Source organism: Triticum aestivum, chromosome 3A (genome assembly GCF_018294505.1).
Source record: "Triticum aestivum cultivar Chinese Spring chromosome 3A, IWGSC CS RefSeq v2.1, whole genome shotgun sequence".
NCBI lineage: Eukaryota > Viridiplantae > Streptophyta > Magnoliopsida > Poales > Poaceae > Triticum > Triticum aestivum.
The window spans coordinates 659,182,561-659,203,798 of record NC_057800.1 but is presented as its reverse complement, the minus strand read 5'-3'; the positions used below and the strand labels follow the sequence as shown (position 1 = coordinate 659,203,798).

Here is a 21,238-nt window from a genome sequence, read left to right as displayed (position 1 = left end):
CACGTACAAATAAGTTACAAGGTTTTACAAAAAGGGTTAATTTGATTGGTAAATAGGTGGGGAGACGGGCCATCCCCCTGAAAATTAGGGGGGGCAAGTTTATGATTGGTTAGTAGATGAAAAAAATCCTAATCAGCGTGTAATTGCGTGTAACTCTTTGCATGTTTAGCATTAGGCTGATCATAGTGGGGGTAACATAACCGGTAACATGCACTTGGGACTAGCAAACATACTTATGTGGCACACAATTAAAGAAGAGAGAGAAGGTTAGAGTAACATAAGTAGATACCGTATCATGTTAAATGCTATGCTACTTTGTGTCATGCATGGCAATAAATACGATCACCTATGATACTACTTTATGATACTATGCACTATGAAGGTAATATCATACACTAGTATCATATGCATGATACTAGTATATGATACTCCCCACTATGACTAGCCTTATTGTTCCCGCCACGCATGGAAATTAGGTTCGAATCACTAGATGCTTGACCAGATATAAAGTTAGAGCATATATCCATCTGCTACGATACCACTACCAGGCACAAATGCTGGCTCCCGCCCTCGCCACGGCGCCTATAAAACCCTACCTCCCAAGGCCACAGAGGCACACCAGCACAAAGCAACTAGCAAACCAAGCAAGCTAGCCGTAGTAGTCAGAGCAAGAAAGCAAGCAGCCATGTCCATCGTCAAGCGTGCTTTGGGCTTCGGCGGCGGCTACGGCCAGAGCAAGCCCGTGATAAGCTACCACACCCACAACTCCGACTCGGTGACCACCGTCGTGACGGAGATCAGCCACATGAGCCTCAACGAGAAGCAGGCGGGGTACAAGACGGCCTCCCTCACGGAGCTGTGCAGCGAGGACGCCGAAGTGCAGAAGCACGGCTACGGGCAGCAGGCGTACGGGAGCGACGTCGGAGGCTACGGCGAGCAAAAGGTGTCGTCGTACCAGCATGAGAGCGGCGCCGGAGGGTACAGCGCTCACCACCACGAAAGCTCCGTGCAGAAGCACGGCGGCTACGGTGGGCAGAAGGCGTCGTCGTACCAGCATGGAGGCTACGACGCTGCCAGCCACGACAGCACAGGCGCCACGCAGAAGCATGGCTACGGTGAGCAGAAGGCTTACCAGCATTATGGGGCTGAGGCCCACCATGACAGCTCGGCGCAGAAGCATGGCTACGGCGAGCAGAAGGCGTACGGTGGTCACCACCAGGACAGCAAGGTCCAGAAGAGCGGCTACGGCGGCGAGCATACGGCGTACCAGCATGAAGGCAATCTCAAGGGGTACACCGCTCTCCACCAGGACAGCAAGGTCCAGAAGCATGGCTACGGCGAGAAGGCGCACGGCTACGGCGAGCAGAAGGCGTACGTGGACTGCACGGTCCAGAAGCCCGGCTACGGCGAGCACAAGGCGTACGAGCATGGGAGCGCCGCCGCCGCCCTCCACCACGACAGCTACGGCGTCGTGAAGAAGCACGGCTACGGCGGCGAGCAGTACCAGCATGGCGCTGCAGCGGGAGGGTACGACGGCGTCCACCACGACAGCTCGGTGCAGAAGCACGGCTACGGGGAGAAGGCGTACCAGCACGGGAGCGACGCCGGAGGGTACGGCGGTGTCCACCACGGCAGCGCGACGCAGAAGCACGGCTACGGCGCTGGGCAGAAGGCTTACGCGCACGATGCAGATGCCGGAGGGTACGACGCTGCTTTCCACCATGGCGGCGCGAAGCAGACGAAGCACGGCTACGGCGGCGGACAGATGGCTTACCAGCATGGTGCCGACGCCGGAGGGTACACCAGTAACACCACTTTCTACCACGGCGGCGTGGCGCAGAACGCGTCGTACCAGCAAGGGCGCGCCGCCGGTGTCGTCCAGAAGCAGCACGGGGGCTACGGCGGCGTGCAAAATGCGTACCCGCAGCAAGGGTGCGGCGCCGGCGGCGTCGCAGGGTATGATGCTCTTGCCCAACGCCGTGAGAGAGAGAAGCAGCGGTTCGACCAGGGGTGTGAGAGCGACGAAGAGAGCGAGGAGGATAGCGACTGCGAAGAGGAGGAGGTGGGCCTTGCGGCGCCCGGCGGCACGCAGTACTACGCGGCGTACGAGCGCCACCAGCAGCTCGGCGGCGGCGGCTATGGCGGCGGGTGCGCACAGCCCAAGAAGCACAGCTACTACTGAGCTCCTGCGTCGTGCGGTCGTGCCCACATGTGACTGCCAGCGTGATACAATCCTACCTACGGTGACACCTATCTGCTCACATGCTCCTGCATGCGATGCCAGTATTTGGTGGACCTTTGCATTGCAAAAGTGTCTAAATAAGATGTACATGTAACACATATTCTGCATCCACCATAAGTGGCATCGGTACAATAATTTACCGCACACAAGTTTGATTATTAGCATGCGCCTCACTCTGCAACATGCTCTTGATGGTCGTCGTGGTAAGTGGTAACCCATGTATAGATCTGGCCCTGGACGGGAACGTTTGGTTACTGGGTACCCCATATGAAAAAATAAATTAGCAATACAACAAAGAGCAAAAAAAAACTGAAAATATATTTAAAATAAACTTGATCTTTTACTATACTTGTGAGAAAAATCTCAAAAAAATAAAATCACTCTTTGACTTTTTAAAAAAAAAAAACAAATTTTCGGTCAAAATAGTGTGGTAGTGATCTATAATAGCAAATAAATTTTGCTTTTTTTGCCCTGAATTCGATGTTGGTTTTTTTCGTGAAAATTTATATACTAGTGCAAAACAAAGTCAAGTTTAATCTAAAAATACTTTTGAACTATTTTTACTTTTTGTTTAATTATTAAAAAAATCCTCATATAGGGTGTATATACAACAAGGAACCAAAGTGTATTTCCTTCGGGAGCTTCCGCTATACTAGTAGGCAGCTGCTATTCGTGAACAATACTGAGCACGTCAGGGCATCTCCAACTGCAACCGGCAAATTTTTCCTCCCACATTTGTCCGCGGAATGGTCAATAAGGGCATCTTCAACTGCAACCGGCAAATTTTCTCCCGCATCCGCCCGTGGACATGGATGCAGGAGGTCGTCATCCAACACTACCCACATACATCTGGCCAACAATTCAAACTAATCGAAAGAAATTCATTCAAACATGACTGGATTTCATATAAACATGACGAATTTTATTACATTTATATCAACTACGGCGCTAGTCCGACTATGGAGTTATAATTAATACGTAATCTAAATGGTCGTCGGCGTCCGTTCCCCGTGCCAGGCCATGAGCCTCGAGAACCGAAACTTCTCCTTGTCCAGCTCCACCTCGGTGCTTTCCAGCTCCGCTTCCATAACCTCCGCCTCCGGAGACCCGAGAAGTGAAGTTGTCTGCCTCCACGTCGCTGCCAAGCGGCTAATCAGCCGTCGATGTTGAGCCCACCAAGCTTGGTGTCAAAGGGAGGGGAGGAGCGGTGGTTTTCCTGGGATCCAAGCGGCAACTAACCATGCACTACTCTTCTTCGCTGCTGGCGGCACCTGTGGATGTGCCTGCTTCGTGGTCGTGGCAGCTGGGCATGGCCTCGGCGATGTCCTCCTCCCCGTCGGTCTCATCGAACACCGCCTCGCCCGCCTCATCGCACTCCTTGTAGGCGGCCACCACCTACGCCATCCGCTGGCAGTACCACTAGCGGGCGAGATAGATCTCGCGGGCAGAGCGATAGACTCGAGCAACGCCTCTTGCTCCACCAGGTATGCGTCCGGTGCGACCGCCCTACCATTGGCGAGTTGTTCCTGCACTTGCAGGTGCTCCTGGAGGAGGTGGTGGTTGTACGCGGGGTCGGCCTGCGCCTCCCGGAACTGCTCCTCCTGCACCCTGTCCATGTAACGGGCACGGGCCTCGCCGATGGTCATGGTGCAATGCACGGGCGAGGGTGGCGCGAAGGAGGAGGAGGGTGCCGCGGACCTGGAGGGTGGCGTCGGCACGTCGTCGACCGCGTCCTCCATTGGGACGTCGTCATCCTCCGACTACCTGTCGGCCAGCTAGCCGATAGCAATGGCGGCCATCTCCTTCTTCTAGTCCGGCATCAGCCGGTCCTAGAGAGTTTTGGTGAGGGGAGGAATCCATGGTGGGAGTGATACAGGGAGGAATCGGAGGCGGATGACGACGGCTATGGCCGGGGCAGCGGTTTATATAGCAATGGTGGGAGATAGAGGGACGGGTGGTGGCGCTGGAGTAGCCGCCTCGGTAACCATGTGTCATTAACATGGGCGGAAGACGGAAGGACGAGCGGCCGTCATGTCCTTTGAACACAGAGCAGTCGCCTGCACCGGAAAGCGGCGCGGGCAGCGCTCTCTCAACCTGCACGCCGCTTCAATGCCGGCGCCAGTGAGCGATCACATCTGCTCTGGCCGGACATGAAAGTGGGCGTTAACGCTCGGGAGCGGCGCTGACCGTTTCAGATGGAAAGCATGTGCGAGGGAGAGGAGGAGTTTTGGGTGGGCTAAGACAGTCAGAAGCGGGCATTACAGCGGCTTGAACTTCCATAAAGCCCCCACGTTTGTCTTCGATTTACGGGAGAAATATGCCCGGACCGTGATGCGGACCGATACAAAATCACGTTATATGGCTTTGGCGGTCCATATAACACGGTCCAACGGATGCGGGAGATTTGAGGATGAGCGTTGGAGACGCCTTAGGCCAGGTTTCATGGATAGAAACCTAACATAACATGATTCTTGTGCACTTCTCGCCTAAACCGATGTTGGATTTGGCGGCGTGATCCCTTGATCTAAATAATACACCGTCCTCTTGCCTGTGGCGCGCCGCCAAACAAGTGTGATAATAACAGTGTGTAAATCCACATGCATAAATGAATTGTGTCGTGGCATGAAGTTCATAATTCAGTTACATGGAAATTCATGTACATGGATATAGCTGAGCACAAAGCTAACACAGAGTGCCTGTTACCATAGCAGATTTAGGACGAGTTATCTTACCCTCTTGTTTAGGGTTTCTCTACTCCGGCGGTGCCGCCGTCGTTGATTTTTCTGTTGGAAATATGCCCTAGAGGCAATAATAAAGTGGTTATTATTATATTTCCTTGTTCATGATAATTGTCTATTGTTCATGCTATAATTGTGTTATCCGGAAATCGTAATACATGTGTGAATACATAGACCACAACATGTCCCTAATGAGCCTCTAGTTGACTAGCTCGTTGATCAATAGATGGTTACGGTTTCCTGACCATGGACATTGGATGCCATTGATAACGGGATCACATCATTGGGAGAATGATGTGATGGACAAGACCTAATCCTAAGCATAGCACAAGGTCGTGTAGTTCGTCTGCTAAAGCTTTTCTAATGTCAAGTATCTTTTCCTTAGACCATGAGATTGTGCAAATCCCGGATACCGTAGGAATGCTTTGGGTGTGCTAAACGTCACAACGTAACTGGGTGGCTATAAAGGTGCGCTACGAGTATCTCCGAAAGTATCTGTTGGGTTGGCATGAATCGAGACTGGGATTTGTCACTCCGTATGACGGAGAGGTATCTCTGGGCCCACTCGGTAAGACATCATCGTAATGAGCTCAATGTGCCTAAGGGGTTGGTCATGGGATGATGTGTTACGGAACGAGTAAATAGACTTGCCGTAACGAGATTGAACAAGGTATCGATATACCGATGATCGAATCTCGGGCAAGTGCTATACCGGTAGACAAAGGGAATTGTATACGGGATTGATTGAATCCTCGACATCGTGGTTCATCCGATGATATCATCGTGGAACATGTGGGAGCAAACATGGGTATGCAGATCCGTTGTTGGTTATTGGCTGGAGAGATGTCTCGGTCATGTCTGCATGATTCCCGAACCCGTAGGGTCTACACACTTAAGGTTCGATGACGCTAGGGTTATAGGGAAAGTTTGTATGTGGTTAGCGAATGTTGTTCGGAGTTCCGGATGAGATCCTAGACGTAACGAGGAGTTCCAGAATGGTCCGGAGACAAAGATTTATATATGGGAAGTCCTTATTCGGTCGCCGGAAGTGTTCGGGGGTTTATCGGTATTGTACCGGGACCACTGAAAGGGTTCCGAGGGTCCACCTGCCCGGAGGGCCCTATGGGCTGAATATGGAGGGGGAACCAGCCCCTAGGTGGGCTGGGCACCAAACCCCCTACGGCCCATGTGCCTAGGGTTTGGGGGAACCCTAAAGGGGGCGCCCCCCCTTGGCTTGGGGGGCAAGCCCCCCTTGCCCCCCTCTAGATCCATCTGGAGGGGGCTGGCCCCCTCCCCCTTGCCCCTATAAATAGAGGGGAGGTGGAAGGGCAGCAATACCACATCTAAGGCGCAGCCCTCCCCCTCCCCAACACTTCCTCCTCCTACCGCGATGCTTGGCGAAGCCCTGCCGGAGTACCACCCTGCTCCAACACCACCACGCCGTCGTGCTACTGCTGGACGGAGTCTTCCCCAACCTCTCCCTCTCTCCTTGCTGGATCAAGGCGTGGGAGACGTCATCGGGCTGCACGTGTGTTGAACACGGAGGCGGCGTTGTTCGGCGCTTGGATCGGAATCTACCGCGATTTGAATCGCTGCGAGTACGACTCCTTCATCCGTGTTCTTGTAACGCTTCCTGATACGTCTCCATCGTATCTGTAATTTTTGATTGTTCCATGCCAATATTATTCAACTTTCATATACTTTTTGGCAACTTTTTATATTATTTTTGGGACTAACATATTGATCCAGTGCCCAGTGCCAGTTCATGTCTGTTGCATGTTTTTGGTTTCGCAGAATATCCATATCAAACGGAGTCCAAACGGGATAAAAATGGACGGAGCTTATTTTTGGAAAATATGGAAAATTCGGAGGGAAAATCAACGCGAACTAGTGCCCGAGGTGGTCACGAGGCAGGGGGGCGCCCCCCCTTAGGGCGCACCCCCTACCCTCGTGAGCCCACCGTAAGGCGGTCGACGCTCTTCTTTTGCCGCAAGAAAGCTAATATCCGAGAAAAAATCACGGCGAAGGTTTCAGGCCAATCGGAGTTACGAATCTCCATATATATAGGAAACGGTGAAACAGAGCCAGAAGAGAACGCAGAAACAGAGAGATAGATCCAATCTCGGAGGGGCTCTCGCCCCTCCCACGCCATGGGAGCCAAGGACCAGAGGGGAAATCCTTCTCCCATCTAGGGAGGAGGTCAAGGAAGAAGAAGAAGAAGGGGGGCCCTCTCCCCCTTGCTTCCGGTGGCGCCGGAGCGCTGCCGGGGCCATCGTCATCACCGCCATCTTCACCAACAACTTCACCGCCATCATCACCAACTCTTCCCCCCTCTATGCAGCGGTGTAACCTCTCTCTTACCCGCTTTAATCTCTACTTAAACATGGTGCTCAACGCTATATATTATTTCCCAATGATGTATGGCTATCCTATGATGTTTGAGTAGATCTGTTTTGTCCTAATGGCTATTTGATGATCGTGATTGGTTTGAGTTGTATGTTTTATCATTGGTGCTATCCTATGGTGCTCTCCGTGTCGCGCAAGCATGAGGGATTCCCACTGTAGGGTTTGCAATATGCTTATGATTTGCTTATGGTGGGTGGCGTGAGTGACAGAAGCACAGACCCGAGTAAGTAGGTTGTTTGCGTATGGGATAAAGGGGACTTGATACTTTAATGCTATGGTTGGGTTTTACCTTAATGAATCTTTAGTAGTTGCGGATGCTTGCTAGAGTTCCAATCATAAGTGCATATGATCCAAGTAGAGAAAGTATGTTAGCTTATGCCTCTCCCTCAAATAAAATTGCAATAATGATTACCGGTCTAGTTATCGATTGCCTAGGGACAAATAACTTTCTCATGACAACAAGCTCTTTACTAAAACTAATTTAGTTGTGTATTTATCTAAACAGCCCCTAGTCTTTATTTACTTGCTCTTTACTTTCTTGAAAGCTTACCCAAAAACACCTACAAAGTACTTCCAGTTTCATACTTGTTTCCGGTAAAGCGAACGTCAAGCGTGCGTAGAGTTGTATCGGTGGTCGATAGAACTTGACGAAATATTTGTTCTACCTTTAGCTCCTCATTGGGTTTGACACTCTTACTTATCGAAAGAGGCTACAATTGATCCCCTATACTTGTGGGTTATCAAGACCTTTTTCTGGCGCCGTTGCCGGGGAGCAATAGCGTGGGGTGAATATTCTCGTGTGTGCTTGTTTGCTTTATCACTAAGTAATTTTTATTTGCTGTTCTTAGTTGTTTCCTATCTTTAGTTATGAGTAGGAAACGCAAAATACCAAAAAAATTAGTTGTACCTACTGAACCAATGGTTGAAGAACCAATCAAAATCTAACATTGCTGAAGCTTATTACTTGGATCATCTTCGATCCCTATGTGCTCGTGCTGAAACCCCAACTAGCTTAGTTGAGGGCAAATCTTTAGATGAGCATGCTTGTTATGTGCGACACCGTATATCTCAAAAAAGGAAACTTTTACATCATCAAATTAATACTATGAAATGATATGCTTGGAATTTATGCTATTATTATGATTTTACTTGTTGTTCTGAAAACCCTAAGAAACACCTTCCCTACCAATGTGAGTTTAGTGATAATGTAATCGTATCTTCGTATGCTAAAGGTGCTTATAGTTACTATGATGTTCAACAAATTGAAGAATTTGTTGCTTTTAAGGGTGCTTTTGAAATTGCTTCTTTGATTGAAAAGTATGATGCTACTCTTTACAAATCTGAAAATTTTGCCATACTTGAATATTGTTATGAGAATTATGCTTCTAATGCCTATGTTAAACAATATATTGAGGAGTACTCCGCTGCCCAAGAAGAAACTAATATTTTGCAGGAGTCTATGGAAGAAGAAATTGATGAAACTGTGAGCTCATTGGATGAAAAAGATGATGAGGAGAGCGAAGAACAAAAGGAGGAAGAGCGGATTAGCTACCCGTGCCCACCTTCTAATTAGAGTAACTCTTCAACTCATAAATTGTTTAAATTCCCTTCGTGCTTACCGAAGGATGATTGCTATGATGACTGTTATGATCCCGTTGATTCTTTTGAAATATCCCTTTTTGATGATGCTTGCTATGCTTGTGGCCAAGATGCCAATATGAATTATGCTTATGGAGATGAACTTGCTATAGTTCCTTATGTTAAACATGAAATTGTTACTATTGCACCCACGCATGATAGTCCTATTATCTTTTTGAGTTCTCCCAACTACACTATATCGGAGAAGTTTGCACTTATTAAGGATTATATTGATGGGTTGCCTTTTACCGTTGCACATGATGATTTTGATGAATATAATATGCATGTGCTTGCCGCTCCTACTTGCAATTGTTATGAGAGAGGAACTATATCTCCACCTCTCTATGTTTCCAATACGATAAAATTGCAAGAAACTGTTTATACTATGCATTGGCCTTTACTATGTGTGCATGAATTGTTCTTTTATGACATGCCGATGCATAGGAAGAGAGTTAGACTTCGTCATTACATGATATATGTTACCTTGTGCTCACCACTAAATTACAAATCATTGTTAATTAAAATTTGCTTTGATATACCTTGGGATCCGGGTGGATCCATTACTTGAGCACTATATGCCTAGCTTAATGGCTTTAAAGAAAGCGCTGCCAGGGAGACAGCCCGGAAGTTTTAGAGAGTCATTTATTTCTGTTGAGTGCTTTCATATAGTTTAAAACAACAAAAATAAATAGGGAAACCCAAAACTTTTTCAAAAAGGAAAGTGAAAGTGATAGAGACAAGCATTGTTGAAGTGGGAGCTAGCCTTGAACTTTGTTCATGCTCACGGCAACTTTGTGAATCTTGATTACAGAAACTTTTCAACAAAAATAATTATCCCCTTGTACAATTCCATTGTATTATAAAAATAATGTGCCAAGGTTTGCCTTTAGGATGTTTACGATGCTTGTTGGTTTGTGCGGTGCAGGACAGAAACTTTGGCTGTAGTGCGTGAATTTTAATTTTTTACTGGAACGTCAAATGGTTCTGATTCTTTTTTCACTGTATTTCTGTACAAAATTTTTATTTTTCCTAATTTTGGCAGAATTTTTCAACTATCAGAATTATGGTGAATGTTCAGATTGCTACAGACTGTTCTGCTTTAGACAGATTCTGTTTTTGATGCATAGTTTGCTTGTTTTGATGAAACTATCAATTCATATCAGTGGATTAAGCCATGAAAAAGTTATATTACAGTAGACACAATGAAAAAACAACATATGAATTGGTTTGCAATAGTACTTAGAGTAGTGATTTGTTTTATTATACTAACGGATCTTACCGAGTTTTCTGTTGAAGTTTTGTGTGGATGAAGTGTTCGATGATTGAGAAGGTCTCGATGTGAGAAGAAGGAAGAGAGGCAAGAGCTCAAGCTTGGGGATTCCCGAGTCACCCCAAGTAAATATTCAAGGAGACTCAAGCGTCTAAGCTTGGGGATGCTGGGGAGGCATCCCCTCTTTCTTCAACAAGTATCGGTATGTTTTCGGATTCATTTCGTTCATGCGATATGTGCAAGTCTTGGAGCATCTTTTGCATTTAGGTTTTTATTTTTTTATGAACCATGCTGGTATGAGATGGTCCTTGGTTTATTTATAGAATGCTCTTTACACTTTACTTATATCTTTTGAGTATGGCTTTATAGAATGCTTCATGTGCTTCACTTATATCATTTGAAGTTTGGATTGCCTGTTTCTCTTCACTTAGACAACCGCCATTTGTAGAATGCTCTTTTGCTTCACTTATATTTGTTAGAGCGTGGGCATATCTTTTGTAGAAAGAATTAAACTCTCTTGCTTCACTTATATCTATTTAGAGAGATGACAGGAATTGGTCATTCACATGGTTAGTCATAAAATCCTACATAAACTTGTAGATCGCTGAATATGATATGTTTGATTCCTTGCAATAGTTTTGCGATATAAAGGCGGTGATATTAGAGTCATGCTAGTCGAGTAATTGTGAAATTGAGAAATAGTTGTGTTGAGGTTTGCAAGTCCCGTAGCATGCACGTATGGTGAACCGTTATGTAACGAAGTCGGAGCATGAGGTGTTTATTGATTGTCTTCCTTATGAGTGGTGGTCGGGGACGAGCGATGGTCTTTTCCTACCAATCTATCCCCCTAGGAGCATGCGCGTAGTACTTTGTTTCAATGACTAATAGATTTTTGCAATAAGTATGTGAGTTCTTTATGACTAATGTTGAGTCCATGGATTATACACACTCTCACCCTTCCATCATTGCTAGCCTCTCTAGTACCGTGCAACTTTCGCCGGTACCATAAACCCACCATATACCTTCCTCAAAACAGCCACCATATCTACCTATCATGGCATTTCCATAGCCATTCTGAGATATATTGCCATGCAACTTCCATCATCATCATATACATGACTTGAGCATTCATTGTCATATTGCTTTGCATGATCGTAAGATAGCTAGCATGATGTTTTCATGGCTTGTCCATTTTTTGATGTCATTGCTATGCTAGATCATTGCACATCCCGGTACACCGCCGGAGGCATTCATATAGAGTCATATCTTTGTTCTAGTATCGAGTTGTAATATTGAGTTGTAAGTAAATAAAAGTGTGATGATCATCATTATTAGAGCATTGCCCAAAAAAAGAGAAAAAAAGAGAGGCCAAAGAAGCCTAAATAAAAAAAGGGGGGGCAAAGAAGCCCGCAAAAAAAGAAAAAAAAGAAAAAGGGGCAATGTTACTATCCTTTTACCACACTTGTGCTTCAAAATAGCACAATGTTCTTCATATAGAGAGTCTCTTGAGTTATCACCTTCATATACTAGTGGGAATTTTCATTATAGAACTTGGCTTGTATATTCCAACGATGGGCTTCCTCAAATGCCCTAGGTCTTCATGAGCAAGCAAGTTGGATGCACACCCCTTAGTTTCAGTTTGAGCTTTCATACACTTATAGCTCTAGTGCATCCGTTGCATGGCAATCCCTACTCACTCACATTGATATCTATTGATGGGCATCTCCATAGCCCGTTGATACGCCTAGTTGATGTGAGACTATCTTCTCCTTTTTGTCTTCTCCACCATCATATTCTATTCCACCTATAGTGCTATGTCCATGGCTCACGCTCATGTATTGCGTGAAAGTTGAAAAGGTTTGAGAATGTCAAAAGTATGAAACAATTGCTTGGCTTGTCATCGGGGTTGTGCATGATGTGAATGCTTTGTGTGGTGAAGATGGAGCATAGCCAGACTATATGATTTTGTAGGGATGAGCTTTCTTTGGCTATGTTATTTCGATAAGACATAATTGCTTGGTTGGTATGCTTGAAGTATTATTGTTTTTATGTCAAAGGATAGATTATTGCTTTGAATCACTCGTGTCTTAATATTCATGCCATGATTAGACATATGATCAAGATTATGCTAGGTAGCATTCCACATCAAAAATTATCTTTTTTATCATTTACCTACTCGAGGACAAGCAGGAATTAAGCTTGGGGATGCTGATACATCTCCGTCATATCTATAATTTTTGATTGTTCCATGCCAATATTATTCAACTTTCATATACTTTTTGGCAACTTTTTGTATTATTTTTGGGACTAACATATTGATCCAGTGCCCAGTGCCAGTTCCTGTCTGTTGCATGTTTTTGGTTTCGCAGAATATCCATATCAAACGGAGTCCAAACGGGATAAAAACGGACGGAGCTTATTTTTGGAAAATATGGAAAATTCGGAAGGAAAATCACCGGGAACCAGTGCCCGAGGTGGTCACGAGGCAGGGGGGCGCCCCCTACCCTTGTGAGCCCACCGTAAGGCGGTTGACACTCTTCTTTTGCCGCAAGAAAGCTAATATTCAGAAAAAAAATCACGGCGAAGGTTTCAGGCCAATCAGAGTTACGGATCTCCATATATATACGAAACGGTGAAATGGAGCTAGAAGAGAACGCAGAAACAGAGAGATAGATCCAATCTCGGAGGGGCTCTCGCCCCTCCCACGCCATGGGAGCCAAGGACCAGAGGGGAAACCCTTCTCCCATCTAGGGAGGAGGTCAAGGAAGAAGAAGAAGAAGAAGAAGAAGAAGGGGGCCCCTCTCCCCCTTGCTTCCGGTGGCGCCGGAGCGCTGCCGGGGCCATCATCATCACCGCCATCTTCACCAACAACTTCACCGCCATCATCACCAACTCTCCCCCCCTCTATGCAGCGGTGTAACCTCTCTCTTACCCGTTGTAATCTCTACTTAAACATGGTGCTCAACGCTATATATTATTTCCCAATGATGTATGGCTATCCTATGATGTTTGAGTAGATCTGTTTTGTCCTAATAGCTATTTGATGATCGTGATTGGTTTGAGTTGTATGTTTTATTATTGGTGCTGTCCTATGGTGCTCTCCGTGTCGCGCAAGCGTGAGGGATTCCCGCTGTAGGGTTTGCAATATGCTTATGATTTGCTTATGGTGGGTGGCGTGAGTGATAGAAGCACAGACCCGAGTAAGTAGGTTGTTTGCGTATGGGATAAAGGGGACTTGATACTTTAATGCTATGGTTGGGTTTTACCTTAATGAATCTTTAGTAGTTGCGGATGCTTGCTAGAGTTCCAATCATAAGTGCATATGATCCAAGTAGAGAACGTATGTTAGCTTATGCCTCTCCCTCAAATAAAATTGCAATAATGATTACCGGTCTAGTTATCGATTGCCTAGGGACAAATAACTTTCTCGTGACAACAAGCTCTTTACTAAAACTAATTTAGTTGTGTATTTATCTAAACAGCCCCTAGTCTTTATTTACTTGTTTTTTACTTTCTTGCAAGCTTACCCAAAAACACCTACAAAGTACTTCCAGTTTCATACTTGTTTCCGGTAAAGCGAACGTCAAGCGTGCGTAGAGTTGTATCGGTGGTCGATAGAACTTGAGGGAATATTTGTTCTACCTTTAGCTCCTCGTTGGGTTCAACACTCTTACTTATCGAAAGAGGCTACAATTGATCCCCTATACTTGTGGGTTATCACTTCCATTTCGCGATCTTCAAGGGTATGAAGATACACTCCTCTCTCTCTCTCATTACTAGTCTTGTTGGGGATCGTAGCAGAAATTTAAAATTTTATATGCATCACCAAGATCAATCTATGGAGTCATCTAGCAACGAGAGGGAGAGGAGTGCATCTACATACCCTTGTAGATCGCGAGCGGAAGCGTTCAAGAGAACGGGCTTGATGGAGTCGTACTCGACGTGATCCAAATCACTGATGATCCTAGCGCCGAATGGATGGCACCTCCGCATTCAACACACTTACGGAGCGGAGACGTCTCCCATGCCTTGATCCAGCAAGGAGGAGGGAGAGGTTGAGGAAGAGAGCTCCAACAGCAGCACGACGGCGTGGTGGTGGTGGAGCGGCAGTACTCCGGCAGGGCTTCGCCAAGCTCTTAACGGAGGAGGAGAGGTGTTGGGGAGGGGAGGGGCTGTGCCTTTTATGTGGTATGCAGCCCTCCCCTTGCCCCTCTATTTATAGGGGAAGGAGGAAGGGGGCCGACCCCCTCTAGATGAGATCTAGAGGGTTGGCGGGCGGCCAAGGGGGTAGCTTGCCCCCCAACCAACGGGGGGGGGGGGCCTCAAGGGTCCCCCCCAACCCTAGGCGCATGGGCCCAAGGGGGGATGTGCCCAGCCCACTTGGGGCTGGTTACCTTTCCTCTATGGCCCATGAGGCCCTCCGAGAGAGGTGGCCCCTCCCGGTGGACCCCCGGAACCCCTCCGGTGGCCCCGGTACAATACCGATATGCCCCCGAACCTTTCTGGTGACCGTATGACAACTTCCTATATATAAATCTTCACCTCCGGACCATTCCGGAACTCCTCGTGACGTCCGGGATCTCATCCGGGACTCCGAACAACATTCAGTAATCACATACAAGTCTTCCTAATAACCCTAGCGTCATCGAACCTTAAGTGTGTAGACCCTACGGGTTCGGGAACCATGCGGGATCTGGATACCCATGTTGGCTCCCACATGTTCCACGATGATCTCATCGGATGAACCACGATGTCGAGGATTCAAGCAATCCCGTATACAATTCCCTTTGTCAATCGGTACGTTACTTGCCCGAGATCCGATCGTCGGTATCCCAATACCTCGTTCAATCTCGTTACCGGTAAGTCACTTTACTCGTTCCGTAACACATCATCCCGTGACCAACCCTTAGTCACATTGAGCTCATTACGATGATGTCTTACCGAGTGGGCCCAGAGATACCTCTCCGTCATACGGAGTGACAAATCCCAGTCTCGATTCGTGCCAACCCAACAGACACTTTCGGAGATACCCGTAGTGCACCTTTATAGTCACCCAGTTACGTTGTGACGTTTGGCACACCCAAAGTATTCCTACAGTATCCGGAGTTGCACAATCTCATGGTCTAAGGAAAAGATACTTGACATTAGAAAAGCTTTAGCAGACGAACTACACGTTCTTGTGCTATGCTTAGGATTGGGTCTTGTCCATCACATCATTCTCCTACTGATGTGATCCCGTTATCAATGGCATCCAATGTCCATGGTCAGGAAACCGTAACCATCTATTGATCAACGAGCTAGTCAACTAGAGGCTCACTAGGGACATGTTGTGGTCTATGTATTCACACATGTATTACGATTTCCGGATAACACAATTATAGCATGAACAATAGACAATTATCATGAACAAGGAAATATAATAATAACCATTTTATTAATGTCTCTAGGGCATATTTCCAACAGTCTCCCACTTGCACTAGAGTCAATAATCTAGTTACATTGTGATGAATCGAACACCCATAGTGTTCTGGTGTTGATCATGTTTTGCTCGAGGAAGAGGTTTAGTCAACGGATCTGTGACATTCAGGTCTGTATGCACTTTACAAATATCTATGTCTCCATTTTGAACATTTTCACGAATGGAGTTGAAGCGACGCTTGATATGCCTGGTCTTCCTGTGAAACTTGGGCTCCTTGGCAAGGGCAGTAGCTCCAGTGTTGTCACAGAAGAGAGTCATCGGGCCCGACGCATTGGGAGTAACTCCTAGGTCGGTAATGAACTCCTTTATCTAGATTGCTTCTTGTGCTGCCTCCGAGGCTGCCATGTACTCCGGTTCACATGTGGATCCCGCCACGACGCTTTGCTTGCAACTGCACCAGCTGACTGCCCCACCATTCAAAATATACACGTATCCGGTTTGTGACTTAGAGTCATCCAGATCTGTGTCGAAGCTAGCATCGACGTAACCCTTTATGATGAGCTCTTCCTCACCTCCATAAACGAGAAACATATCCTTAGTCCTCTTCAGGTTCTTCAGGATATTCTTGACCGATGTCCAGTGTTCCATGCCGGGATTACTTTGGTACCTTCCTACCAAACTTATGACAAGGTTTACATCAGGTCTGGTACACAGCATGGCATACATGATAGACCCTATGGCCGAGGCATAGGGGATGACACTCATCTTTTCTCTATCTTCTGCCGTGGTCGGGCATTGAGCCGTGCTCAATCTCATACCTTGCAATACAGGCAAGAACCCCTTCTTGGACTGATCCATATTGAACTTCTTCAATATCTTGTCAAGGTACGTACTTTGTGAAAGACCAATGAGGCGTCTCGATCTATCTCTATAGATTTTGATGCCTAATATATAAGCAGCTTCTCCAAGGTCCTTCATTGAAAAACACTTGTTCAAGTAGGCCTTTATGCTTTCCAAGAATTATATATCATTTCACATAAATAGTATGTCATCCACATATAATATGAGAAATGCTACAGAGCTCCCACTCACTTTCTTGTAAACACAAGCTTCTCCATAAGTCTGCGTAAACCCAAACGCTTTGATCATCTCATCAAATCGAATGTTCCAACTCTGAGATGCTTGCACCAGCCCATAGATTGAGCGTTGGAGCTTGCACACCTTGTTAGCATTCTTAGGATTGACAAAACCTTCCGGCTGCACATATACAATTCTTCCTTCAGGAAACCATTAAGGAATGCTATTTTGACGCCCATTTGCCATATCTCATAATCATAGAATGCGGCAATTACTAACATGATTCGGACGGATTTCAGCTTCGCTTTGGGTGAGAAAGTCTCATCATAGTCAACCCCTTGAACTTGTCGATAACCCTTAGCGACAAGCCGACCTTATAGATGGTCACATTACCATCCGCGTCTGTCTTCTTCTTAAAGATCCATTTATTTCTATGGCTCGCTGATCAATGGGCAAGGCAGTCAAAGTCCATACTTCGTTTTCATACATGGATCCTATCTCGGATTTCATGGCTTCCAGCCATTTGTCGGAATCTGGGCCCGTCATTGCTTCTTCATAGTTTGAAGGTTCACCATTGTCTAACAACATGATTTCCAGGACAGGGTTGCCGTACCACTCTGGTGCGGAACGTGTCCTTGTGGACCTACAAGTTCAGTAGCAACTTGATCTGAAGTTTCATGATCATCATCATTAACTTCCTCTCTAGTTGGTGCAGGCACCTTAGAAACATTTTCTTGAGCTGCGCCACTCTCCGGTTCAAGAGGCAATACTTCATCAAGTTCTACTTTCCTCCCACTTACTTCTTTCGAGAGAAACTCTTTCTCTAGAAAGGATCCATTCTTGGCAACAAAGATCTTGCCTTCGGATCTGAGGTAGAAGGTATACCCAATAGTTTCTTTAGGGTATCCTATGAAGACGCATTTTTCCGATTTGGGTTCGAGCTTTTCAGGTTGAAGTTTCTTGACATAAGCATCGCATCCCCAAACTTTCAGAAATGACAGCTTAGGTTTCTTACCAAACCACAATTCATACGGTGTCATCTCAACGGATTTCGATGGAGCCCTATTTAAAGTGAATGTGGCAGTCTCTATAGCATAACCCCAAAATGATAGCGGTAGATCGGTAAGAGACATGATAGATCGCACCATATCCAATAGGGTGCGATTACGACGTTCGGACACACCATTACGCTGAGGTGTTCCAGGCAGTGTGAGTTGTGAAACTATTCCACATTTCCTTAAGTGCGTGCCAAATTCGTGACTCAAATATTCTCCCCCATGATCTGATCGTAAGAACTTGATTTTCCTGTCACGTTGATTCTCAACCTCACTCTGAAATTCCTTGAACTTTTCAAAGGTCTCAGACTTGTGTTTCATTAAGTAGACATACCCATATCTACTCAAGTCATCAGTGAGGGTGAGAACATAACGATAGCCACCGCGAGCCTCAACATTCATTAGACTGCACACATCAGTATGTATGATTTCCAATAAGTTGGTTGCTCGCTCCATTGTTCTAGAGAATGGAGTCTTGGTCATTTTGCCCATGAGGCATGGTTCACACGTGTCAAATGATTCATAATCAAGAGACTCCAAAAGTCCATCTGCATGGAGTATCTTCATGCGTTTGACACCAATGTGACTAAGGCGGCAGTGCCACAAGTATGTGGGACTATCATTATCAACCTTACACCTTTTGTCATTCACACTATGAATATGTGTAACATCACGTTCGAGATTAAATAAGAATAAACCATTGACCAGCGAGGCATGACCATAAAACATGTCTCTCATATAAATAGAACAACCATTATTCTCAGATTTAAATGAGTAGCCATATCGCATTAAATGAGATCCAGATACGATGTTCATGCTCAAAGCTGGTACTAAATAACAATTATTGAGGTTTAAAGCTAATCCCGTAGGTAAATGTAGAGGTAGCGTGCCGACGGCGATCACATCGACCTTGGAACCATTCCCGACGCGCATCGTCACCTTGTCCTTCGCCAATCTCCGTTTATTCCGCAGTTCCTGTTTTGAGTTACAAATATGAGCAACTGCACCGGTATCAAATACCCAGGAGCTACTACGAGCGCTGGTTAGGTACACATCAATAACATGTATATCACATATCGCTTTGGCATTGCCGTCCTTCTTATCCGCTAAGTACCTGGGGCAGTTCCGCTTCCAGTGACCATTTCCCTTGCAATAAAAGCACTCAATCTCAGGCTTGGGTCCATTCTTTGGCTTCTTTCTATCAGCTTGCTTACCGGGCGCGGCAACTCCCTTGCCGTCCTTCTTGAAGTTCTTTTTACCTTTGCCTTTCTTGAAACTAGTAGTTTTATTCACCATGAACACTTGGTGTTCCTTTTTGATTTCCACCTCTGCTGATTTCAGCATTGAATATAACTCAGGAATGGACTTTTCCATCCCTTGCATATTATAGTTCATCACAAAGCTCTTGTAGCTAGGTGGAAGCGACTGGAGGATCCTGTCAATGACCGAGTCATCTGGAAGATTAACTCCCAGCTGAGAAAAGCGGTTGTGCAACCCAGACATTTTGAGTATATGCTCGTTGACAGAACTGTTTTCCTTCATCTTACAATTGTAGAACTTGTCGGAGACTTCATATCTCTCGACCCGGGCATGAGCTTGGAAAACCATTTTCAGCTCTTGGAACAACTCATATGCTCCGTGCTGCTCAAAACGCTTTTGGAGCCCCGGTTCTAAGCTGTAAAGCATGCCGCACTGAACCAGGGAGTAATCATCACTACGCGACTGCCAGGCGTTCATAACGTCTTGAGTTGCTGGGGAAATGGGTGCTTCACCTAGCGTTGCTTTAATGACATATGCCTTCTTGGCAGCTATGAGGATGATTCTCAGGTTACGGACCCAGTCTGTATAGTTTCTACAATCGTCTTTCAGCTTGGTTTTCTCTTGGAACGCGTTGAAGTTGAGGGCAACATTAGCGTGGGCCATTTGATCTACAAGACATATTGTAAAGATATTTTAGACTAAGTTCATGATGATTAAGTTCATCTAATCAAATTATTTAATGAACTCCCACTCAGACAGACATCCCTCTAGTCATCCAAGTGATACATGATCCGAATCGACTAGGCCGTGTTTGATCATCATGTGAGACGGACTAGTCATCAACGGTGAACATCTCCATGTTGATCGTATCTTCTATACGTGTAGTTGTTCTGCAGGGAAAACAGGTGCTTCACCCAGCGGACCACTCATACGCCTAGTCCTGGATGCACCGCTGGGTGAAGCACCTGTTTTCCCTGCAGAACAACTACACGTATAGAAGATACGATCAACATGAAGATGTTCACCGATGATGACTAGTCTGTCTCACGTGATGATCGGACACGGCCTAGTTGACTCGGATCATTTATCACTTAGATGACTAGAGGGATGTCAATCTGAGTGGGAGTTCATTAAATAATTTGATTAGATGAACTTAATTATCATGAACATAGTCTAAAACTTTGCAATATGACTTGTAGATCAAATGGCCCACGCTAATGTTGCCCTTAACTTCAACGCATTCCTAGAGAAAACCAAGCTGAAAGACGATGGCAGCAACTACACGGACTGGGTCTGTAACCTGAGGATTATCCTCATAGCTGCCAAGAAAGCATATGTCCTTGAAGCACCGCTAGGTGACGCACCTGTTTTCCCAGCAACTCAAGACGTTATGAACGCCTAGCAGTCGCGTAGTGATGATTACTCCCTGGTTCAGTGTGGCATGCTTTACAGCTTAGAACCGAGGCTCCAAAAGCATTTTGAGCAGCACGGAGCATATGAGATGTTCCAAGAGCTGAAAATGGTTTTCCAAGCTCATGCCCGGGTCGAGAGATATGAAGTCTCCGACAAGTTCTACAGTTGTAAGATGGAGGAGAATAGTTTTGTCAGCGAGCACATACTCAAAATGTCTGGGTTGCACAACCGCTTGTCTCAGCTGGGAGTTAATCTCCGAGATGACGCGGTCGTTGACAGAATCCTTCAGTCGCTCCCACCTAGCTACAAGAGCTTCATGATGAATTTCAATATGCAGGGGATGGAGAAAATCATTCCTGAGGTATATTCAATGCTGAAATCAGCAGAGGTGGAGATCAAAAAGGAACATCAAGTGTTGATGGTCAATAAAACCACTAGTTTCAAGAAAGGCAAGGGTAAGAAGAACTTCAAGAAGGACGGCAAGGGAGTTGCCGCACCTGGTAAGCAAGCTACCGGGAAGAAGCCAAAGAATGGACCCAAGCCTGAGACTGAGTGCTTTTATTGCAAGGGAAACGGTCACTGGAAGCGGAACTGCCCCAAGTACTTAGAAGATAAGAAGGCCGGCAATACCAAAGGTATATATGATATACATGTTATTGATGTGTACCTTACCAGCACTCGTAGTAGCTCCTGGGTATTTGATACCAGTGTGGTTGCTCA

At 46.1% G+C, this 21,238-nt stretch overlaps 1 protein-coding gene across 1 annotated transcript; it reads left to right on the top strand.

The window, feature by feature from the left end:
- Positions 1-621: 621 nt before the first annotated feature.
- On the top strand, positions 622-2,400 carry LOC123063006 (hornerin). Its single transcript, XM_044486711.1, has one exon. The coding sequence runs from the start codon at positions 686-688 to the stop codon at positions 2,180-2,182; it is 1,497 nt and encodes a 498-aa protein (XP_044342646.1). The 5' UTR covers positions 622-685; the 3' UTR covers positions 2,183-2,400.
- Positions 2,401-21,238: the final 18,838 nt, after the last annotated feature.

Coding starts and splice junctions, on each gene's coding strand:
- LOC123063006 (XM_044486711.1), top strand. CDS start 686: ATGTCCATCGTCAAGCGTGCTTTGGGCTTCGGCGGCGGCTACGGCCAG.